The 21,664-nt window shown below is 49.7% G+C and overlaps 1 protein-coding gene across 9 annotated transcripts in view; it reads right to left on the reverse strand.

The window, feature by feature from the left end:
* Positions 1 to 21,664, reverse strand: part of IQCE (IQ motif containing E) — a 100,325-nt gene that overhangs the window by 54,932 nt on the left and 23,729 nt on the right. For 8 of the 9 annotated variants that reach the window (XM_074390612.1, XM_074390613.1, XM_074390614.1 and 5 more), the window contains 8 exons: positions 20,180 to 20,379; positions 18,046 to 18,150; positions 16,104 to 16,191; positions 12,790 to 12,957; positions 9,526 to 9,549; positions 8,129 to 8,239; positions 7,494 to 7,612; positions 6,297 to 6,400 (listed from right to left, as the gene is read on the reverse strand). In XM_074390612.1, coding sequence (XP_074246713.1) covers positions 6,297 to 6,400; positions 7,494 to 7,612; positions 8,129 to 8,239; positions 9,526 to 9,549; positions 12,790 to 12,957; positions 16,104 to 16,191; positions 18,046 to 18,150; positions 20,180 to 20,379 — 919 coding nt within the window. Of the gene's footprint in view, positions 1 to 1,689; positions 4,592 to 6,296; positions 6,401 to 7,493; positions 7,613 to 8,128; positions 8,240 to 9,525; positions 9,550 to 12,789; positions 12,958 to 16,103; positions 16,192 to 18,045; positions 18,151 to 20,179; positions 20,380 to 21,664 lie in introns of those variants that run through there. The other variant, XM_074390615.1, reaches the window with a different exon arrangement.

A 21,664-nucleotide genomic window follows, 5' to 3' on the forward strand; every position in this document is an offset into this window, starting at 1 on the left:
GCGCGATCTCGGCTCACCGCAACCTCCGCCTCCTGGGTTCAGGCAATTCTCCTGCCTCAGCCTCCTGAGTAGCTGGGATTATAGGCACGCACCACCATGCCCAGCTAATTTTTTGTATTTTTTTAGTAGAGACGGGGTTTCACCATGTTGACCAGGATGGTCTCGATCTCTCGACCGCGTGATCCACCCGCCTTGGCCTCCCAAAGTGCTGGGATTACAGGCTTGAGCCACCGTGCCCAGTCCATAAATCCTGTTTTTAAATAAACTCTTGTTCTTGGGAAATAGAATCACTTTTGTATGGATGAAATTGCAAGGCCAAGCATAACTCAAGGTCAGGCTAAAATCAGCAAACTATCTCCTAAAGCAGTACAACTGTCCCTTGACATCCATGGGAAATTGGTTCCAGGACCCCTTCGACACCAAAATCTGCAGATGCTCAAGTCCCTTATATAAAAGGGTGTAGTATTTGCATGTAAACTGCGCACATAGTCCCATATGCTTTAAATCATCTCCAGATTACTTATAACACCTAATACAATGTAAATACTATGCAATTGGTTGTTATACTGCATTATTAAGGGAATAATGACAAGCAAAAAAAAGTGTATACTTGTTCAGTACAGCAGATAACATATTCTTCTTTTTCCCCCATACATTTTCCAGCCAAAGTCTTGGTTGCATCTATGGATATGGAACCCACAAATATGGAGGACCAAATGTACTTCAAACGTAGTAGTTGGTCCATGAAATAGCATTTACTGTTCCATAGTAAAATGCAGTGAATTTTATTTATTCACCTTAAAGAACTGTCCTGGCCGGGCACAGTGGGTGGCTAACACCTGTAATCCCAGCATTTTGGGAGGCTGAGGCAGGTGGATCACCTGAGATCCAGAGTTCAAGGCCAGCCTGACCACATGGAGAAACCCCATCTCTACTAAAAAATACAAAATTAGCTATGTGTGTGATGGCGAATGCCTGTAATCCCAGCTACTCAGGAGGCTGAGACAGGAAATTGCTTGAACCCAGGAGACAGAGGTCGCAGTGAGCCAAGATCATGCTATTGTACTCCAGCCTGGACAGCAAGAGCAAAATTCCATTTCAAAAAAAAATTTAAAAAATAAGGAACTGTCTTTGTTTGTTTTCTGAGATGGAGTCTTACTCTGTTGCCCAGGCAGCAGGCTAGGCCTCCTAAAGTGCTGGGATTACAGGCGTGAACTACCATACTTGGCCTAGGAACCCTCCTTTTTTTTTTTATGAGAATAATGTTAAAATGTCCCACCCCCCCCCCTTTTTTTTTAACATTTTAAAACTATAATGGAGTTCAAACATAAAAAGTAGGAAATATAAGTTACTGCCTGTAGATACATCAACAGCTTTAACAATTGTCAGCTCAATCTTGCTGACCACATATACTGTATAAGCTTATAGTTTTATCTTCCCAATGGCCCAAACTTGGATTTTTTGAAACATGTCTCACATCATGTCACAAAAATTGCTATTCTGAAAATTAAAGTGACCTTAGATGGAACCATTTCTATTCCAACACCTGTTCACCAGTTGTTTTTAAGAAGTTCATGAAATCCAAAATCTGGGAACATTCTATTTTATCATCTTTATGTGGCCATACTATTTTTTTCTTACCATTTGAGGAAAGAAGTTGGTTCTTGAGGATTTCCTCATTTCTGGTGCTTTTTCTTTTCTTTTTTTTTTTTTTTTTGACATGGAGTTTCATTCTGTCACCCAGACTCGAGTGCAGTAATATGATCTTGACTCACTGCAACCTCCGCCTCTCGGGTTCAAGTGATTTTTCTGCTTCGACTTCTCGAGTAGCTGGGACTGCAGGCATCACCACCATGCATGCTAATTTTTGTAGTTTTAGTAGAGACAAGGTGTCACCACGTTGGCCAGGCTAGTCTCGAACTCCTGATCTGCCAGCCTCGGTCTCCCAAAGTGCTGGAATTACAGGAGTGAACCACTACACCTGGCTGTTGCTTTTTCTTAATGAATCTTCTTCTACTAAGGTCTTACAATGATAATAGAACCCAATACCTATGACCTTAATAAACTTTGTCTCTATTTTCATTTTAATTAAGAGGAACTTTAATTTGCAGTCTATTATTATTATTATTATTATTATTTTTGTCACAAGGCTACAGCCCCAGTCTCCTAGCTTTTTTGACTTGGATTGTTTCCCTTATAAGGGATAAGGGTGAGCAGGATCAGGTTGATTCTTTTTTTTTTTTTTTTTTTTTTTTTTTTAAATTGAGACAGGGTCTTACTTTATTTCCCAGGCTGGAGTGCAGTGGCCTGATCTCAACTCACTGCAACCTCCATCTCTGGGGTTCAATCAATTCTTATGCCACATCTTCCTGAGTAGCTGGGATTGCAGGCATGTGCCACCATACCTGGCTATTTTTTGTAGAGATGGGGTTTTGCTCTGTTGCCCAGGCTGGTCTCGAACTCTGAACTCCTGAGCTGAAGTAATCCACCCACCTTGGTCCCACAAAGTGCTAGGATTACATACATGAGCCACCACACCCAGCCTCTACAAAAAAAGGGTTTTTGTTTCTTTCTTTTAATTAGCCAGGTGTGCTGATGCCTGCATGTAGTCCCAGCTACGTGGAAGGCTGACGCAGGAGGATTGCTTGAACCTGGGAGTTTGAGGCAGCAGTGAGCTGCTGATCATGCCACTGCTGTCCAGTCTGGATGACAGAGTGAGACCCTGACCCAAAAAAAGTGCTCCTATGCAAATATGAGGTGTGTGTTTTTACTTGCTGAATATACACCTTTCAATACATCTGCTCTTCCTTTGGAAGGAGGGGCATGTCTCCAAAGCCCTTCCCTGTCACAGATTCTAGCTGAGCAATGACCAAGATTGAGAGTTCAGGGGAGATAATACCACCTAGGGACAGTCTGTCACTGGTGTGCTAGGGTACAGTTCCAGCCTGACACTCTTGTTTGTTGTTTGACTCACGCGCACTCTCATGTTGATTTCTCACTCCAGCCAGGGTCATGACTACTCCAATTGTCACGACTGTTTCAACTGTTAGAACGAGCACCACTGTTCCAACGACCACAAGTGTTCCAGCGACGAGTGTTCCAACAACGAGTGTTCCAACAACCATGAGCGTTCCGACGACAAGTCTCGGCCATTGCTCCTCCAATGCCATCGCCCACGCAAAACCATGAACCAGGTAAAACAGATGTGTTTGGGAGCCCAGAGGCCTTCTAATGAGGAGCTGCAGCCCATCCAGGGCACTGCATCAAGGCAGAAGGACAGTCTAGAGTGATGGGTGTACCTGGGTTTCATTCAGGGTGTCCTCAGGGTTTGTGATCCTCCTCAGCTCCCAAGTTATAAGCATCTTTTGTACCACTAAGCTTTTTTGGAGAGAGGGGACCCATAGCTTTCTTTGTTTTGTTTTGTTGGTAGAAAATGATTTATTTAGACAGCGAGAGAGAGAAACAGGAGGAGGACAGAGAAAGAAAGAGCTACCTCTCACACTGAGTGAGACAATCCAGAAAGACAGAATCCAGGAGAGGAGAGCAGCTTCCACCCTGAGTGGAAGGGAATAGAGAGAGATGGAGTTTAGGAGGAGAAGACAGGCTTCCACAAGAGAGTGTGGAAGGGGAGCTTTTTATCAGATTCTCAAAGAAATTGATTATTAACCAAAAATAGCTGGACCACTGATGTAGGACATTAATGGGGATAGTGTGGATCTGACTCACTTAGGTATGATGAAAACACAGGGAATGCCAGAGAACCGGGGTCAGATAATGAGATTCTGTCTTCGTGATGAGTTCTGAAGAGATCACTTAGTCCATTCTGAAGGCAGACCTTGATTTTGAAGAAGCTAACATTTACTATTTTCCATGTACTAGGCATCATGCTTTATGCATTTAATTCTTAGGTTAATTATATGCACTGTAGTGTGATTTATAGTTATGAGAACTGAGACAGAGTCTGAAAGTTCATTGTTGGAAGTTATGCAGATAAAGGCTAGGTGCAATGGCTCAGGCCTCTAACTCTAGCCCAGGAGTTCAAAACCAGCCTGGGCAACATAGTGGGACCTTGTCTCTACATGGCAGTGCATGCCTCTAGTCCCAGCTACTTGGGAAACTCAGGTGGAAGAATCGCTTGGGGCTGGGGGGTCAAGGCTGCAGTGAGCCATGAAGGCACCACTGCACTCTAGCCTGTGTAACAGAGTGAACAAGAAAGAAAAGAGAGAATAAAGCAATTTACACAGATAGAAAGTGGCTGGAGTCAGGTTTTGGTCTTTGTTCTCTTGAATCGTAGAGAACCTTATGAAATTAAAAACAGCTTTCAAGTCTATCTCCTTTTTCTCTTAAAAAAAAAAAAATCAGCTCAAACAAAAGCTTGATTTATACTTTTCACAGAGACATTTCCTTAGGTCGGTAAAGCTGGATCCCTGGGGCACTGTGATGGTGCTTTCAGGCAGGATGATGAACCTGCCCCTTTAAAATCACTTGTGTTTAGCAAGAGAAAAGGGCAGCATCAATGAAGGCTTTAGCCCTGATCAAAGCTGCTACAGGTCACCCACGCAGAGTCTGGTGAGGCCGGCAGAATCGGCTCCTGGAAAACAATTCACAGCATTTTGCAGAGCCCGAGAGTCACAGGCAGGCTCGGCGGCTTTTCAGGCTTTGCATGTCTGTACATGTTCCCTGAAACCCCAGGGCTGCTCATCTTTTAGTTGAGCTTCACAAATGGAGGTTTTGGAGAGAACATCAAAGTTTTCTAGCTCTGACGAAACTAGGTTAAGAAATGACTGAAATGAATAAAATGTAATGTCCTATGTGGTGATTACCAGGACAAATTGTGCTGTAGAAGTCTTGGCTCATGCAGGAGATACTCTAAAACAAAGCCCCAGTGGGACCCCCTTGGGAGGGCAGGCTCTGGGGCCTCCAGGTCTGCTGCAGGGCCTCTTCCCGTGACTCCCTCTGTGTCATCACAGGAGGGATCTCCTTGGGAAAGCGAGGCCTCCGCCCGCCACACTTACTGGAGTGGTGCTGAGGGGCTGCCAGCTCCCCGGGCCTGTCCTGTAGGGACACTGAAACTAAGGCACGTGGTCCCAGGCAGGCCTCATCCTTCCTTTGCCCACTAGCCCTCCTTGCCCTCACCCTTTGGGCTCAGGAGAGCCACTTTCTTTGTAGTTTTTCTTGCTGTCCTGTCTCCTCCCCTGTCCTTCCCCAACTCTACCCTGGAGACCTAAGGACTCCACATGGCAAAGCCCTTGGCCTGACACTTCGCATGCGAGACAGCCCTGCATGCCACACGCGTTACAGGGTCTCAAGATGCACTTGTCCATCTCCTGACAGCCTCTGGTCTCAACACCATGCCTCTGCACTCAGCCTCTGTTTACAGAAAAGTGTCAGTGAGGGGCTTCTAACTGCAGAATAAGAACGGAATCTCCAGTGCACACAGAGCAGCAGAAATTTGGAGGTGGAGACAGGCTTTTGGCTGGGTGTGGTGGCTCACGCCTGTAATCCCCGCACTTTGGGAGGCTGAGGTAGGCGGATCACAAGGTCGAGAGATCGGGACCATCCTGGCCAACATGGTGAAACCCTGTCTCTACTAAAAATACAAAAATTAGCCGAGCATATTGGTGCACACCTGTAGTCCCAGCTACTTGGGTGGGAGGCTGAGGCAGGAGAATCACTTGAATCCGGGAGGCGGAGGTTGCAGTGAGCCGAGATCATGCCACTGCACTCTAGCCTGGTGACAAAGTGAGACTCTGTCTCAAAAACAAAAAGTGGCTTTCAAGCTGTCTAGCCCATTCACTACTTGGCACATGAGGGGACTGATGGCCAGAGAAAGGCAGGGCCCTGCTGGGGCATCCCCCGTCAGCTCCGGCCAGAGCAGGGATGAAGCCTCATATGAGGGTGTGGCATCCTACAGTGCCAGGGACTTCTTTACCGAGTGGTTTTGGGCTTTAACAAAGTAGAAAAGGAAATAGTAACAAAGTTTTACTTAGCAAATGAACAAACGAGAGAAATGCTCGCCCAAAGGAGGAAGCTGCCTTGGTCCCAACGGAGCTGAGAGCAGAAAGACAGACAGCAAGGACCTCTACAGTCCCAGGGACAAGGAGCAAGCTGGGCCAAGGGAGGCCCCGTCAGGGGCCTTTCTCGCATAAGGCGATGCTTAGTTCAAGGCAGCTCCAGATGGGACACTCCTCCTTTCTGTCCCAACACAGCCCAGGCTTCCTGGAGGCGGCTACTCTTTGGCTTAGACCTCAGCAGAACAGCTGCCCTCGTGCCATAATCCAAATGAATGAAATTACCAGGAGGAGCTGCCAGGAAGGGTGGCAAGGAGGCGTCCCCGTGTGTGGCTGAAGCTGATCTCCTCTTAGCAGAAGCTGATGTGGTGGTTCTTTTACTGGTAGCGCTAGAAAAAAGAAAACTCCAGCTGATTCTGACTTTAGAGAATACAGACCTCTCTGAGGTTTACAGCAGGGCTCAGCAATTTGCCTGGAGGCAAATATTCCAATAAAAGCAAACACACGTTTAGGCCTGTACCCCAGATGCGCCCAGGATCCTGACACGTCTGGTCGTGAAGAGCCTCAGATACGTATGTCCCCTGTCCATCTCCTCAGTGCCCATGTTGACGTCAGGCCAGTTCGGTTTTATAAAGGGCCTCAGACCTCCCTTCCCTGTCTCCTGTCTGGGTCGGGCAGCTGCCATTCCCAGGGGATGTGGTCACAGGCTGCATGGCCCTCCACGTCCTGGCTGGGGCTCCCTGCCCAGGGATGGGACCCCGACTCAGCTGAATCCATAGCATGTTCCAGGTCACATGGGTTCAGGACCATGAGATGCAGATGCAGCCTGGTAGGGGGAAATGGCCCACTTGAAGTGCTGGTTGGTTGTGCGGCTGTGCCATAGAGGCTGAGAACCAGAGTGTCCATGGTAAGAGGGGCATGAGCCCCACGCGAGGTGAAGCAGAGCGGGTGAGGGAGCGGGGCCGTCTCTTCCCCTTACTGAACTCCCCCTCTGCCCAGGTTCACTTCAAGGGGTTTTCTGCCACCAAGAGAGTCCTAGCGAATCTGCCAAGGAGGCCAGTGGGAAGGCTGCCATCTAGACCCTGCACGAGTCACCTATCATGTGCCATGGCCAACAATGAGATCACATCACAGTTTTCTTTACAAAGGGATGACGTAACAGCACAGCCGAAAGCCAGGCCACAGATGGATGGTGACCTGAGCTCTGTAGTGTCTGAAGCTCCTCGGCTGGTCTCCTCCCAGTAGGGAAGAAGGGACTCTGGAAAGTCCTCTCCCTGAGGATCAGAACTTCCAGTCCACTCCACGTCTGTGGCACGGCAGGGAGTCCTCAGGACATGAGGCCTTTACTCTGGCCCCAAGCTGAGGTCCTGCTGGCAGGCGGCAGGTGCTGCTCCAGTTCCTGTGCCCAGTGCTCTCAGCCCACTGCAGCAGGCAGTGTCCCGTGCAGCGTCTGTGTCCCGCGTCCCTGTGACCCCAACTCACCTGTAGCTGGCCCGGGCCAGGTGTGCCCGAAGAGCGGACTGGATGATGACGATGGCCTCCTGTGCAGGGCTGCCGTCGGCCTGGGCGATGGAGCTCGCAACATGGGGCACGGGAAAGCCCTGTGGTGCAAGGACAGCAGGGAAGATGACCATGTGGCAGCCCCCTACTGGCTCCCAGAACTCAGCCCCCCTTGCACCCTGGGTGTCAGGGAGACAGGAAGAGCTCAGTTTCCCCTTCGGGGGCCCTGCTCCCTGGGAATTGCTGGTCAGTGAGAAACCTCCTGGCGGCAGGTTCTGAAGTTTTAAACAGTAGAGATTCTGAAACAAACACTTGTCCTCCTTACAGAGGAGGGGCCAGCATGGCCTGCGCCTGGCTTTAGTAGTTTTTAGCAACATCTTTATGGAACTACTTGACTCTCGGGCAGTTCAAGGCAATCTGGCCCTAAAGCCACACCCATCCAGGGCCAGTGAAGAGGGGCCTGTATGGCCTGCGTGGCCAGGGATGGAGTGTGGGGGATGCCTGTTGGACAGGCAGGGATGTGGAGGCTGAGCGGTGCCCTGTGCTTTCTCGGTGGATGGAGTGTGAGAGAGGCAGTGCTGGAGACAGCTGGTGGGACGGCCTACGCCCGATGTTACCTGGTCTGGGAGGCCTGGCACACTGGGCGCCTCTGAGCCACGTGCTTTGCTTGCTAAGAGCTTTGTCCGCACCAGATGTCCCCTGAAAGCTGCCTGAAGCACCACAGCCGCCTGTCAGGGAAGGAAGGAGAGAAAAGCAAGTGTGAGTGCCCAGGGCAATGGTGGGTGAGAGGGAGACGCAGAGGGAAGAGCTATGTGGCAGCAGGGAATGCGGTGCCCCTCACTGCAGCATAGCCACAGTCTCCCAAAGAGTTGTCCTCACTCCCACTCACCCCAGTCCGTGGGAAACTAACTAGCGCCCCAGGGAGCACAGGCACCGATGCCTGATACCACGTGAGCAGACTCTGGAAATGGGAAGGAGCCCGCTGCTCAGTGCAGTCCTTTCCAGCTGCTAACAGGAGCTGCTGTTTCATACACAGTTACGTTTTCATGTGGCAGAGTTTATTCTGGGTTGGAACAGTGTATTGGTTTCATCTAGTTTCCATATATATCTTCTAAATCAGGCAGGGGGCAAGAAGATCTCTAAAATGATCCTAAGAGAATTTTTTATCCTTTGAGCTTAATCTTAAGTGATTTTCTTAAGAAATGTGGTTGGGTGCAGCGGTTCATGCCTATAAGCCCAGCACTTTAGGAGGCTTAAGGCCAGGAAATTCAGACCAGCCTGGGCAACATAGCAAGACCTTGTCTGTACAAAATATTAGCTGGGTGTGGCACACACCTGTCATCCAGTGTTTTGGGAGGCTGAGGTGGGAGGATCCATTGAGCCCAGGAGTTTGAGACTAGTCTGGCCAATATGGTAAAACCCCCATCTCTATTAAAAATACAAAAATTAGCCAGGCATGGTGGTACACACCTGTAGTCCCAGCTACTCGGGAGGATGAGGCATGTGAATGGCTTGAATCTGGGAGGCAGAGGTTTCAGTGAGCCGAGATTGTGCCACTGTACTCCAGCCTGGGTGACAGAGTGAGACTCTATCTCAAAAAAAAAAAAATTGAATTAAAAAATAAATATGGGGCTGGGCACGGCGGCTCACATCTGTAATCCCAGCACTTTGGGAGGCCGAGTTGGGTGGATCACGAGGTCAAGAGATGGAGACCATCCTGGTCAACATGGTGAACCCCTGTCTCTACTAAAAATACAAAAATTAGCCAGGCACGGTGGTGCACACCTGTAGTCCCAGCTACTCGGGAGGCTGAGGCAGGAGAATCACTTGAACCCGGGAGGTGGAGGTTGCAGTGAGCCAAGATTGTGTCACTGCACTCCAGCCTGGGCCACAGAGTGAGATTCTGTCTCCAAAAAAAAAAAAAAAAACTTGATGCATCTTTAAATATCCCCTACCTACTTTATAACAAAGTACAAATCCGTTTTTTGAAAATGATGAAATAAACCTTGCTTACCTCATCCAGAACAGCCTTTTTTTTCTGAAATAAGGGAAAAAAATATGAATTACAAGATGAATGTTTCCCCACACAGGGTGTCCTTCCTGGATCCTGCCAACAGGTGTTGATCAAGCCAACAAGAGGCCTGGGTGCCCTGGCTACTCCCTCCCGTGCTGCCTTTGTAAGGAGGACCAAAGTGAGAAAGCCCTCTCATGGTGTCCTCCCTGGATAAGCCCCAGAACTTGGAGGCTGAGGCTGCCTGATGGGGATGTGACAAAGGGGACTTTGGTTCTGGGGTCTGGATCACTGGTCCCAACTTGACTGGTCATCAGAGTCACCATAGGGTATCTTGGGAAGTTTCTCAGGCTGCAGCTGACACACGCCACATCACAGTCAGGAGAGAGAATCCCTCGGAGCATGTGTTCTTATAGATGTTTTCCATAGTAATCGGAGTGCACGGCCCACATCTGTACTACTGTACAAAGGATCTGTCCCTTGGGAGATTAAGGAGGAACTGAGTACAAGGACCAACAGAATATAAAATGGAAGCAGAGAAATATTCACTGAATAAGGCTGGGCAAGGTGGCCTACACCTGTATTCCCAGCACTTTAGGAGCCTGAGGCAGGTGAATCATGAACTCAGGTGTTCAAGACCAGCCTGACTAACATGGTGAAACCTCATCTCTACTAAAAATACAAACTTAGCTGGGCATGGTGGCACATGGCTCTAATCTCAGCTACTCAGGAGGCTGAGGCAGAAGAATCGCTTGAACCCGAGAGGCGGAGGTTGCAGTGAGCCAGGATCACACCATTGCACTCCAGCCTGGGCCACAGAGCGAGACTCTGTCTCAAAAAAAAAAGAAAAAGAAATACACACTGAATAAAAGTGGCGATACAGAGTGCAGCAAAGACAGTCTCAATGAGAGGGACAGACAGTGGCCAGGCTCGGGGGTCGGGGACACTGGAGAATGCACAAAGTCCAAATATAAAGCATGAAGAAGGTGACAGTCGAAGGGAAATGGGGTGGGACTCAAGGAAGCCAGAGACACAGCAATGACGTTGCTTACAGAAATGGAGCCTGAGTCAGAGCATGCGAGACTGAGCTTACGGAGGCAGCGATGGCAAAGGTGGCTCCGGGGCCCTGAGGGCATCCCGGCCTAGTGGAGTGTAGCCCAGGTGCAGATGGCGGCCTGGGAGGGTTGCTGCCCCAGCGCCTCAGTGCCCAACCTGCGCTGCACAAGCCGGGTGGAGGGTGGGGGCGAGCCTTGCTGTGACACTTGGCACATACCTTTTTATCTTTGCCTGAGGTTTATCTTTATAATTATGCAAGGGGAAGAGGAAGTGCACAAATGGCCAGTTGCTTCTAAAAACCCAATGGCTCAAAAATGGCGAAATCCAGGTCTGGGGAGAGGAGAGCACAGGGAGGCCGCACCTTCCTGTGCCAAAAACTGAGGACGCATGCATTGGGACAGCAGCCCAGGGGCAGACCTGAGGGGCCCGGCAGCCAGGTTCTCATGATCTGAGCATTACAACCAGTAACAACTGCAGGTCATTCTAAAAGACTGAATGTGGCCCGGTACGGTGGCTCACCTGAGGTCAGGAGTTCAAGACCAGCCTGGCCAACATGGTGAAACCCTATCTCTACTAAAAATATAAAAATTAGCTGGGCATGGTGGCACATGCCTGTAATCCCGGCTACTTGGGAGGCTGAGGCAGGAGAATCACTTGAACCCAGGAGGCAGAGGTTGCAGTGAGCTTGGATCACCCCGCATGGCACTCCGGCCTGGGCAATAAGAGAGAAACTCCATCTCAAAAAAAAAAAAAAAAGAAAAGAAAGAAAGAAATCTAGGTGTGGTGGCTTACACCTGTAATCCCAGTGCTCTGGGAGGCTGAGGCAGGAGAATGGCTTTAGCTCAGGAGTTCAAGACCAGCCTGAGCAACATAGCAAGACCAGTCTCTACAAAAATTGTCAGGGTGTGGTGGTGCCTGCCTATAGTCCCGGCTACTTGGGGGACTAAGGCTGGAGGACTGCTTGAGCCGGAGAGGTCAAGGCTGCAGTGAGCTGTGATGGTACTCCACTGTACTCCAGTCTGAGTGATGGAGTAAGACCTTGTCTCTATGAAAAAAGAAAAAAAAAGGCTGGGTGTGGTGGCTCATGCCTGTAATCCTAGTGCTTTGGGAAGCCAAGGTGGGTGGATCACTTGAGGCCAGGAGTTCAAGACCAAGTGACATGGTGAAACCATGTCTCTACTAAAAATAAAAAAATTCGCTGGTTATGGTGGTGGGCACGTGTAATCACAGCTGCTTGGGAGGCTGAGGCAGGAGAATTGCTAGAACCTGGGAGGTGGAGCTTGCAGTGACCCAAGATCACACCAATGCACTCCAGCCTGGGCAGTAGAGCAAGACTCTATCTCAAACAAACAAAAATCAGCCGGGATGAAGTGTTGGTTAAAAAAAAGAAAGGAGGCCGGGCGCGGTGGCTCAAGCCTGTAATCCCAGCACTTTGGGAGGCCGAGGCGGGTGGATCATGAGGTCGAGAGATCGAGACCATCCTGGTCAACATGGTGAAACCCTGTCTCTACTAAAAATACAAAAAAATTAGCTGGGCATGGTGGCGCGTGCCTGTAATCCCAGCTACTCAGGAGGCTGAGGCAGGAGAATTGCCTGAACCCAGGAGGCGGAGGTTGCAGTGAGCCGAGATCGCGCCATTGCACTCCAGCCTGGGTAACAAGAGCGAAACTCCGCCTCAAAAAAAAAAAATAAAAAAAAAAAAAAAAGAAAGGAGATGTAACCAACCAACCCCCAGGCTCTGACGGGACATGGGTCGAACACCGCTGTGACCGGCCACTGGCAGGAAATAGACAGCTGCAGGTGGCATCTTGAACATTTGGAGAACGTGAATAGGAAGGGCCATTAGGTGAGGATATGAAACTGCTGTGACCATCCTAGGTGCGATCACAGTGCTGTGGTCAGGTAGGAGAAGACACTTTTTCTTAGAAGACACATGCTGATGTTTTGTAAAGTCTAAAACTTACTTTCGAATGGTTCTGGGAGAAAGCTATATGAAAAGCAATCTGGCTGAGATGTTCACTACTGAACAAAATGCACCCAGAACGGATGAGTCGGTATGTGAATGAGGTTTTTTATTTCAGCATGTTATGGTGCTCGGACACCTGGAGCCCCACTGGCCCTCCAGGCCTCATCATTCCTAGAGAGGGAGTGGCTTGCCTTGGAGCATGAAGACTCAGGGGGAGCAGCCCAGGTCACCTTGGGGAGCCTCACCTTGTGCTTGTACATCTTCCACTGGGCCTGCAGGACCCTGGCAGCAGCGTCTCTTCTCCCATCGGAGCACTGAGAGTGGGGCAGTAGGAGCCCCTCCTTACTGGAATCCAGCGGCCAGTCTTGCTCCAAGCGCCGGGGGCTGGGAATGGGAGCTGGGAGCTCTTGAGCCTGCAGGAAATTGAGGGAGTAAGAGGATGATAAATCCAGGGCAGGGATGATCAGTATCGGGCAGGGGGACAGGATATTAATCGGCATGGTGCGGCCGGACTTATCAGTTGAGACTGATTAATGTGGAAGAGAGATCTGTTCCACACACCCAGGTGCCACACGACGGCGGTCTCTCATACTGCCGAGAAACAGCGTCTCAGCGAGCACATAGGTGTAGGCGCGTTTCTCCTTCAACTCCCTCAACTCCGTCTGACTGCAGAGTCCCAGGAGGGAGAGAGGACGCGTCTTCACACGGCCGTTACACACTCACTACGCCCCGTCGCATTTTGTTCCTGCAAGAACTGTTTTTCTGGGGTTCTTTTTTGTTTTCTAGTTTAACACTCTAAATTATAAAAATGGGATTTCTGGGATTAAAGACAATATATTTCTAGCATGGTTTTTAAGGTAGAAGGAAGCCAAAATTGTTGTAATGACCACTGAAATAACCATAATTTCAGGCTGGGTGCAGTGGCTCACACCTGTAATCCCAACAATCTGGGGGCCCAAGCAATCTGGAGGATCCCTGCAATCCCTCCAATCTGGAGGATCACTTGAGCCCAGGAGTTCAAGACCAGTCTGGCCAATATAGAGACCCCATCTCTATGAAAAAATTTAAGAAATACCCAGGTGTGGTGGTGCGCCTCTGTGGTCTCAGCTATTCAGGAGGCTGAGGCAGGAGGATCGCTTGAACCCAGGGTCAAGACTACAGTGAGCCATGATTGTGCCACTGTAGTCTAGCCTGGGAAACAGAGCGAGACCCTGTCTCTAAAAAAAAGAAAAATTATGATTTCTAACACTGATGGCTCCAAATGTATCATCTACAGGACACTATGCAATACAGATAAAAAGGACTCTCATGTCAAGCCTGCGAGCTCAGTGCAGAGCGCACTGCTGTAGAAAGCCTTCCCCAGAGGCAGATACAAGACTGATGCAAGACGGGGGTCGGGCACAGGTGGCCTGCCACAGACTTGAACAAACACAGAACGATTGGTCTGGCTTTACGTTTTCTGTGTGTTACGATGCTTGGGCATCTGGGGCCTTGCTGCCCCTCTGGGCCTGGCCAATTCCTAGACAGTGAAGGGTTTGCCTTTCGGCACAACCTTCCTATGCAAGCAGCCAATCCAGTGTCCACACTCAGAATCACCTCCTGCGTTGGGCACCATACTCCAGACACACTACTCCTCAGCCTTAATCACCCAGGGCCTGGCGCAGGACAGCTCAGGACCACCCAGTGGCCCAGGTCCTGTTGAAATGTTTTGAGTTTCCTGCCTGCTGGAAAGATTCGAACCCACCAGCCCTAACCAGCTGGCTCACCTTGCCTTGTGTGATCCTTCCCACGATAAAGGGCCTGGCCTGGGTCTTCCATGCACCTCTGCTGCCTCCTGGCTGACTCACCACTCCTGTGTGGCCTTGCATGCCCCGCCTCTTGTTCCTAGGGACCTGGGAGCATAAACTTCCTAGGATGGTCACTTGTGTGTCTGCGCGTCTTAGCATCCCTGACAAAGACACCCCTGGGGACATTCACACAGCCAGCCATTTCCAGATTCCTGTAGCTGTGGCACCAAGTTGCCTGGCACCAGCATTCCGGCCCTGGGCTTCCATATTCCGACTCTGTGACCCTAAGGAGAGCCTCATCTTCCCTTAATCCTGACACATTTTCAGGCCTCTGTTCCGCTACAGTGAGATCATCTGTTAGTATATGGCCGTGTCAGTGTGATCAGAAAGGTAAAATCAGCTCCTCAGAAGACAAATGAACATTTACTCACACAACTACAGACAGCTAAAAAAAAAATCTACATTTTCACATGCTTATCCATTCCTCGAAGCAACTCTTAAACTGACTCTTGTCACTCCATTTAACCTACAATTAATCCTTCCCATGTGACTGCTGTGAGCTGATTCCCCTATTTGGAGCGCTGAACACTCAATTAATCCCACTCTTCCTTTTCTCTAAAATAGAAATGTTTCCTGAGAAGGAAAAAACACAAAGCTAATACATGCTTATTACAAAAAATTCAGACAATACTAAAATAAAATGAAAAAAAAAAAACAAAAAAACAAAAAAACACTTATAACCCCACCACACAGAAGAGGCTATATTACCCCACCACACAGAAGAGGCTATATTTTGGCAGTATTTTCAGACATGTGTCTTTTCTTTCTTTCTTTTCAGACATTTTTCTTTCTCTTTCTTTCTTTCTTTTAGTGAGACAGGGTCCGGCTCTGTGGCCCAGGCTGGAGTGTAGTGGTGCGATCTTGGCTCACTGAAGCCTCGACCTCCGAAACTCGAGCAATCCTCCCCTGCTGCATCCCGAGCAGCTGGGACCACAGGCGGTGGCTTCTCACTGGTTTTATCGCTCCTCTTGGAGCAAAGTGCAGCCTCAGATGGTCACACCAGGTTCCCTGCTCATGCCTGCCCTCTGAAGGATCCTACCCATTGGAAAGGGATTTGTGAGGAGGCCTTCTGCCACCAGAAGTGCAAGCGCAGGCAGCAGCAGCCGATGGCGACCAGAGTGTGGCTGTCACCCCTCCAGGGAGGCAATGGGGAGCCACAGGCACGCTAAGGGAGTGGAGGGGCAGGGAGGGCATCTGCCTAGGCTAACAGTCACTCTGCATTCAGCCAGTGCACAGCTGACTGATGGCAGGAAGGGCACAGGAGGCCAGAGGGCAGTGCCTGCTGAGGTCTTGCCAGCCTCGTGTTCTGGAACTTAAATGAGAGGAGAGGACGCACGCCCAGGTCCAGACAGGAGCCTGGCTGAGCCCTCGTCCTTTTCCCCCGCAGCCTTCCCAAGCCCCTCCTGCCTCTTGGTGACAGCTCCAGCCACATAACTATACCCTCTGAATGGCCGAGCTTTTGGGACACTCTACTCACCAGCCTTAAGACTCATATTAGTTTGAGAAGTCAATTTGCTAAGAGTCAATTAATCCAAAACTCAGGACTTCGATACATACAACATGAATTATAGGAATCAATTGTGATGATAAAAGGGAGTGGGATTTTCAGTGTATGGTCAGAAAAAACTCTGGGCAGGGCAATGGTCGGAACCATCACAACCAGCAAAAGTCTGGCCACGCCTGATGGAGATGAAACCCAACAGTCGCTGTACCTTACGAGGAACTTCCTGGCAAGCCTCCTGCTCTTCTTTCTTTTTTTGCAGTTCTTGGAGCTTGCTGGTAAGTGTCTGAATCTCCTCCCTAAGGTGAAAAGGGAAAAGATGACACCTCACCTGTCACTATGTGATGAAGGCCAGCACAAGGCGGGGTTCATCCATGCTGAGACAAGGGGACACCAGACAGCCCGTAGAGAGCTGGCGGGGTTACATCTCTGAGCCACTGGGCACCAGCTATGACCTGACTATACCAGAAACGCCAATGCAGGGTGGGGCGGGTAGTCCACGCTGAGACAGGGGGACGCCAGACAGCCAGTAGAGAGCTGGCAGGGCCACATCTGCCTAAGCCACTGAGCTCCAGCTATGATCTGACTACCAGAAACCCCAGGGCAGGGCGGGGCTTCCTGCTGTCTCCTGCTCTAGGCTGGAAGCCCCATGAGGCCAGGGCTGAGGACCCCCAGGGCCCAGCATCTCTCCTGAAACACCTAAAACCTAAAAAAAAGAATCTATTGTATGAATAATAAGTAAGTAGGAGGCTGGGCGCTGGGGCTCACCCCTTTAATCCCAGCCTTCTAGGAAGCCAAGACCAGAGAATGGCTTGAGCCCACGCATTTGAGATAAATAAGCAGGAATTGCTGGGCTTTTAGTAAACAGTATGAACGGAAAGCATTGCAATTTATATCTTCATTCCAGGTACTAAAGACAAAAAATAATAATAATAATTCATTTCTGTACATGTGCCCTTTCGGATTTACTTGAATTCTAGCCTCTGATAAAATTCAGTCAGATTTATCCTGAAAATGAAATTTTTGTTTTGTTTTTTTGAGATGGAGTTTCTTGTTGCCCAGGTTGGAGTGCAATGGCACGATCTCGGCTCACTGCAACCTCCACTTCTCAGGTCCAAAACGATTCTCCCGCCTCAGCCTCCTGCGTAGCTGAGACTACAGGCACCTGCCATCGCACCTGGCTGATTTATATAGTTTTTAATTTCACCAACTCAACCGCACTGGTCTTGAACTCCTGATCTCATGATCTACCCATCTCAGCCTCCCAAAGGGCTGAGATTACAGGTGTGAGTCACTGTGCCTGACCAATGTTTTCTTCATTCCTGTAATCTATGTCTTACTAATTATTCCAAGTGCTAAATATGTCTGCTCAGATTTCTAACCTAGTTTTTTGTGCATTTTAAAAAGACTCATCACATAAAATTCCCTATTTTACCGTGTATAATTCAGTGAATTTTCACATATTCACAATGTTGTGCACCTACCACCACTATCTAATTCTGGAACATTTGCATCACCCCAGAAAGGAACCCATGCTCGTCAGCAGTCCCCACTACCCTCCCCGGCCCCTAGCAGCAGCACTTGTCACATGGGTTGCCCGTCCTGGACGTTTCCTGCACGTGGAATCGTGTGCTACTCGACGTTTTGTGTCTGGCTTCCTTTGCTGAGCACCATGTTTTTGAGGATCCCCAGGCCAGGCCTGCTGGAGTGTCCGCCCGCTCTGCGCCTCCACATGGTCGACCTCAGGGTGTTTCTCCACCAGCAGCTGATGGGCCTGGGGGTGGGCACTACGTCCTGGCTCTCGAGAATGGCGTTACTTTGAAGCCGAGGGCGGCCTCTCTAGAGAATGCGGCCCACCCCCGGGTTGCTGTGACCAGAGGCCAGTGAGACGGCTGGTTGGGAAGGGGCAGGCAGTGGCCAGAGCAGAGGACGCCCCTGCGGGGTGGCCACGATGCCGGAGGGCAGGCCTTGTTCAGCACCAAGAGGTTTTTCCTGAGCTGGGGTGACAGAAAACCATGGAAAGACTGCAGGCAGGTGTGGCCTTTCTAAAAAGCTGGCTGGCAGTGAGGCTGAGATGCCGCGGAAGGCCGTGGTGGCGGCCGGAGCGCGGATTTGCCTGGGTCCTCTCTCCAGCTCTGACCCGGGTCACGTACCTCAAAGCCTCCTCTCGCTCTCTCCTCTCCTCCTCGCCCTCCCTGGCACACTCCAGCTCCTTCTCCAGGTCGGCCTTCGTCTGCAGGAGCTGTTTCACTTCCAAACTGCACACACAGAATGGGATGTTTGTCAGCGTTCACAAAAAAACAGAGGTTGTGACAGAGCACGAGGGCGCTTCAGAAAAGTGACAGCGCTCAACGATTCCTTAGGACAGCAGGTGGTGAGGCAGGAGGAGCCCGAAAGGGCCATTTCTAATCATATAGCACCAAGGACCAACCTCAGGGCCCTGCCTCCCCTGAACCCAGCACCTGCTGTGTGAGGGGATCAATAGGACTAAGCCATGTAACGGGGAGTTGCCCCTCCAGCCACCACGTTTCCGCATGGACCTCGCGCCGAGGGAGCTGCAGGCAGGCGCCTGGTCTGTGAATGGGGCAAGGCCGGCCCTGCCTAGACCACGGCTCTTGTCATGTCACTTGACAGCTTCATAGATAATTCCAGAAGTTATTTACCTTTCACAATGACTACCTTAAAGTTTTTTTTATTTTATTTGATGTCTATGAACTCTGTAATGACGAGCTTAACTGGAAAAGCTTGTCGTGAAATACTAATTTTTACAAAGGCATAATCAATTGGTGTAAATGTGCTCTGAGACCTCACATGGGGGGAAAGGACAGTAGTGACAGGTTGGCCTTCTGCTGTTCACAGCAGGCAGCAGCAGAGAACTTAACAGGCTGGGAGGCACTGGCCGAGTTCTCCTCAGACCCTGAGGTGCACACAAATCCCCTGTAGGGCCGGCCACGGTAGCTCACGCCTGTAATCCCAGCACTTTGGGAGGCCAAGGTGGGCAGATCACTTGAGATCAGGAGTTTGAGACTCAGCCTGGCCAACACGGCAAAACCCCATCTCAACAAAAATACAAAAATTAGCCAGGTGTGGTGGTCCATGCCTATAATCCCAGCTACTCAGGAGGCTGAGGCAGAAGAATCGCTTGAACTCGGGAGACGGAGTTTGCAGTGAGCTGAGATTGTGCCACTGCACTCCAGCCTGGAGCGTTTATGCTTTATTTGATATGTATTAATTTATCACATGCCATTAAACATATTACTGAATTAAGACCATGCTGCATAAAATCTAATTACTTTTATAGAAATCACTGAAAGTAAATTCCTCTCTAATAGACAATTTGAAGATCCCTCTGGAATTCAGGGTGGAGAGATTTAAATGTGCTCTCCCATTGTTCGCTACACTATTTTTTTGAGTTGAGGTCTCACTCAGTTGCCTAAGCTAGAGTGCAGTGACACGATCATGGCTCACTGCAGCCTTGAACTCCTGGGTTCAAGGGATCCTCCTACCTTGGCTTCCTAAGTAACTGGAAGGCATGAGCCACCACGCCCAGTTAATTTTTTAAATTTTTTGTAGAGATGGAGTCTTGCTATGTTGCTCAGGCTGGTCTGAAATTCCTGGCCTCAAGCAATCTTCCCACTCTGGCCTCCCAAAGTGCTGGGATTATAGGCATGCCTGGCCCCTCATGCTTTTAATGATGTAATATGGTCAGTTAGTGCCTTTTTTTAAATCACGAAAGCTGCCTTTATGTCACAACCAAAATGTAAGAAGTTTTAGAATCATATAAAAATTTTTTTTTTTTTTTTGAGACGGAGTTTCACTCTTGTTGCCCAGGCTGGAGTGCAATGGCGCGATCTCGGCTCACCGCAACCTCCGCCTCCTGGGTTCAAGCAATTCTCCTGCCTTAGCCTCCTGAGTAGCTGGGATTACAGGCACGTGCCACCATGCCCAGCTAATTTTTAGTATTTTTAGTAGAGATGGGGTTTCACCATGTTGTCCAGGATGGTCTCGATCTCTTGACCTCATGATCCACCCGCCTCGGCCTCCCAAAGTGCTGGGATTACAGGCTTGAGCCACCGCGCCTGGCCTCACATAAAAATATTTATGCAGCGACTATTACGAGCTGAATAGTTTCCCAAATTCACAACTGCTTAACATGGCAACAATCAGTTTCCATAGGGAGTGAGAGCTGCTTCCCTGATGAGGCTGCTGGTGGGGCCTCAGGAGGACCCCCTCTCTCTGCAGCAGCTGCATTTGTGGGGCAGCTGGCAGGGCCTCGGGAGGACTTACTCTCTCTGCAGCAGCTGCTCCTGCAGGGCGGTCCGCTCTTCCTTCAGGTCTCTCACAGCCCCTCGGAGACGCTCGTGGTCCTCGTGGCGGTCCTCTCGTGGCTGTCTGTGCAGTGCAGAGCTGGATGCAGGGCGGGCTGGCAGGTGTGATCTGACTGGCTCTGCGGCGTGTGATTCTGAGCTCTCCATCACACTTAGTTTCTGGAGGCAACACAGGCATGTGTTAGATACTAGTTCTCATTTCTACTTTCTATTTATCAAACCCAGAAATTAGACACTGAACCAGGGTGAACTGAATCTCCAGCAGGGCCACGAGAAAGCTTTGAGGGGACCCGAATTAGCTGGAGACGCCAAAGGGCATGGGGCTGCTGGAAGAGCACGCTCCCTGCTCGGCTCTCTTTAATCAGAAGCAGGGTACCTGCAGACCCCTGCCAAGGCAAGGCACGGGCAGAAGCCAGTAAAAGAGAAGAAGGCACAAGGGGAGAGAAGTCAAACAACTTTGTGATCATCTACCCTCCTGTCCCTCTAGAACTGCCGACATTTTCAACCTTCACGCTCTCCATCTCAAGAAACATTCTGGTGTTGCCAGCAAAGTGCTCCTGAGCCTGTCCCTGCCCTCCATTCCAGCCTCTCAGAGCTCGGATGTGCTGTCCACTGTGCCTCCAGGTGCTTAGACTTCCCAACAAGTTTTATATTTTAAATACTCACAATTTATAGAAACAGTTTTTTTTTTTTTTTTTTTTTTTTTTTAAGAGATAGGGTCTAGCACTGTCACCTAGGCTGAAGGGCAATCACAGCTCACTGCAGCCTTGAACTCCTGGGCTCAAGTGTTCCTCCTGCCTCAGCTTCCCAAGTAGCTGGGGCTACAGGTGTGCACCACCATGCCCAGCTAATTGTTTTTAGTTTTGTAGAGATGGGGTCTTGCAAAAACAAACAAACAAAAAGCCAAACAAATAATAAAAAAAAAAAAAAGAGAGAGATGAGGTCTTGCTATGTTGCCCAGGCTGGCTTCAAACTCCTGGGCTCAGGTGATCCTCCCAGCTCAGCCTCCTCAAGTACTGGGATTACAGGTATGTGCCATTGCGGAGGTTGTAGTGAGCTGAGATTGTACCACTGCACACCAGACTGGGTGACAGAGCAAGACGCCATCTAAAAAAAAAAAAAAAAAAAAAAAAAAAAAAAGAAAAAAAAGAAAACAAAGGTCCAATTTCAGCAGAAGCAGCCTGACTCCTACTTTGCAAAGTCATGTAGGGGATATGGGGAATTATTTATTTTCCAGAATTTCTAATTGGCCAGGTGTAAGTGAAAAGTTTTCTGTGGATTCCAACATGACTTGAGTGGTGGGAAGCAGTGCCTGGTTGTTGGCGGGCAGTGGGCAGCGCACAGCCCACAGCCTGCATGGGCAGACTGGACTGTGAGGGGCTCCGGTGCAAAGCATCTGCCTGCAGCCATACCCAGAAGCTCACAGCCCAGTGACAGGTGTGAG

Source organism: Saimiri boliviensis, chromosome 20 (assembly GCF_048565385.1).
Source record: "Saimiri boliviensis isolate mSaiBol1 chromosome 20, mSaiBol1.pri, whole genome shotgun sequence".
Taxonomy (NCBI): Eukaryota; Metazoa; Chordata; class Mammalia; order Primates; family Cebidae; genus Saimiri; species Saimiri boliviensis.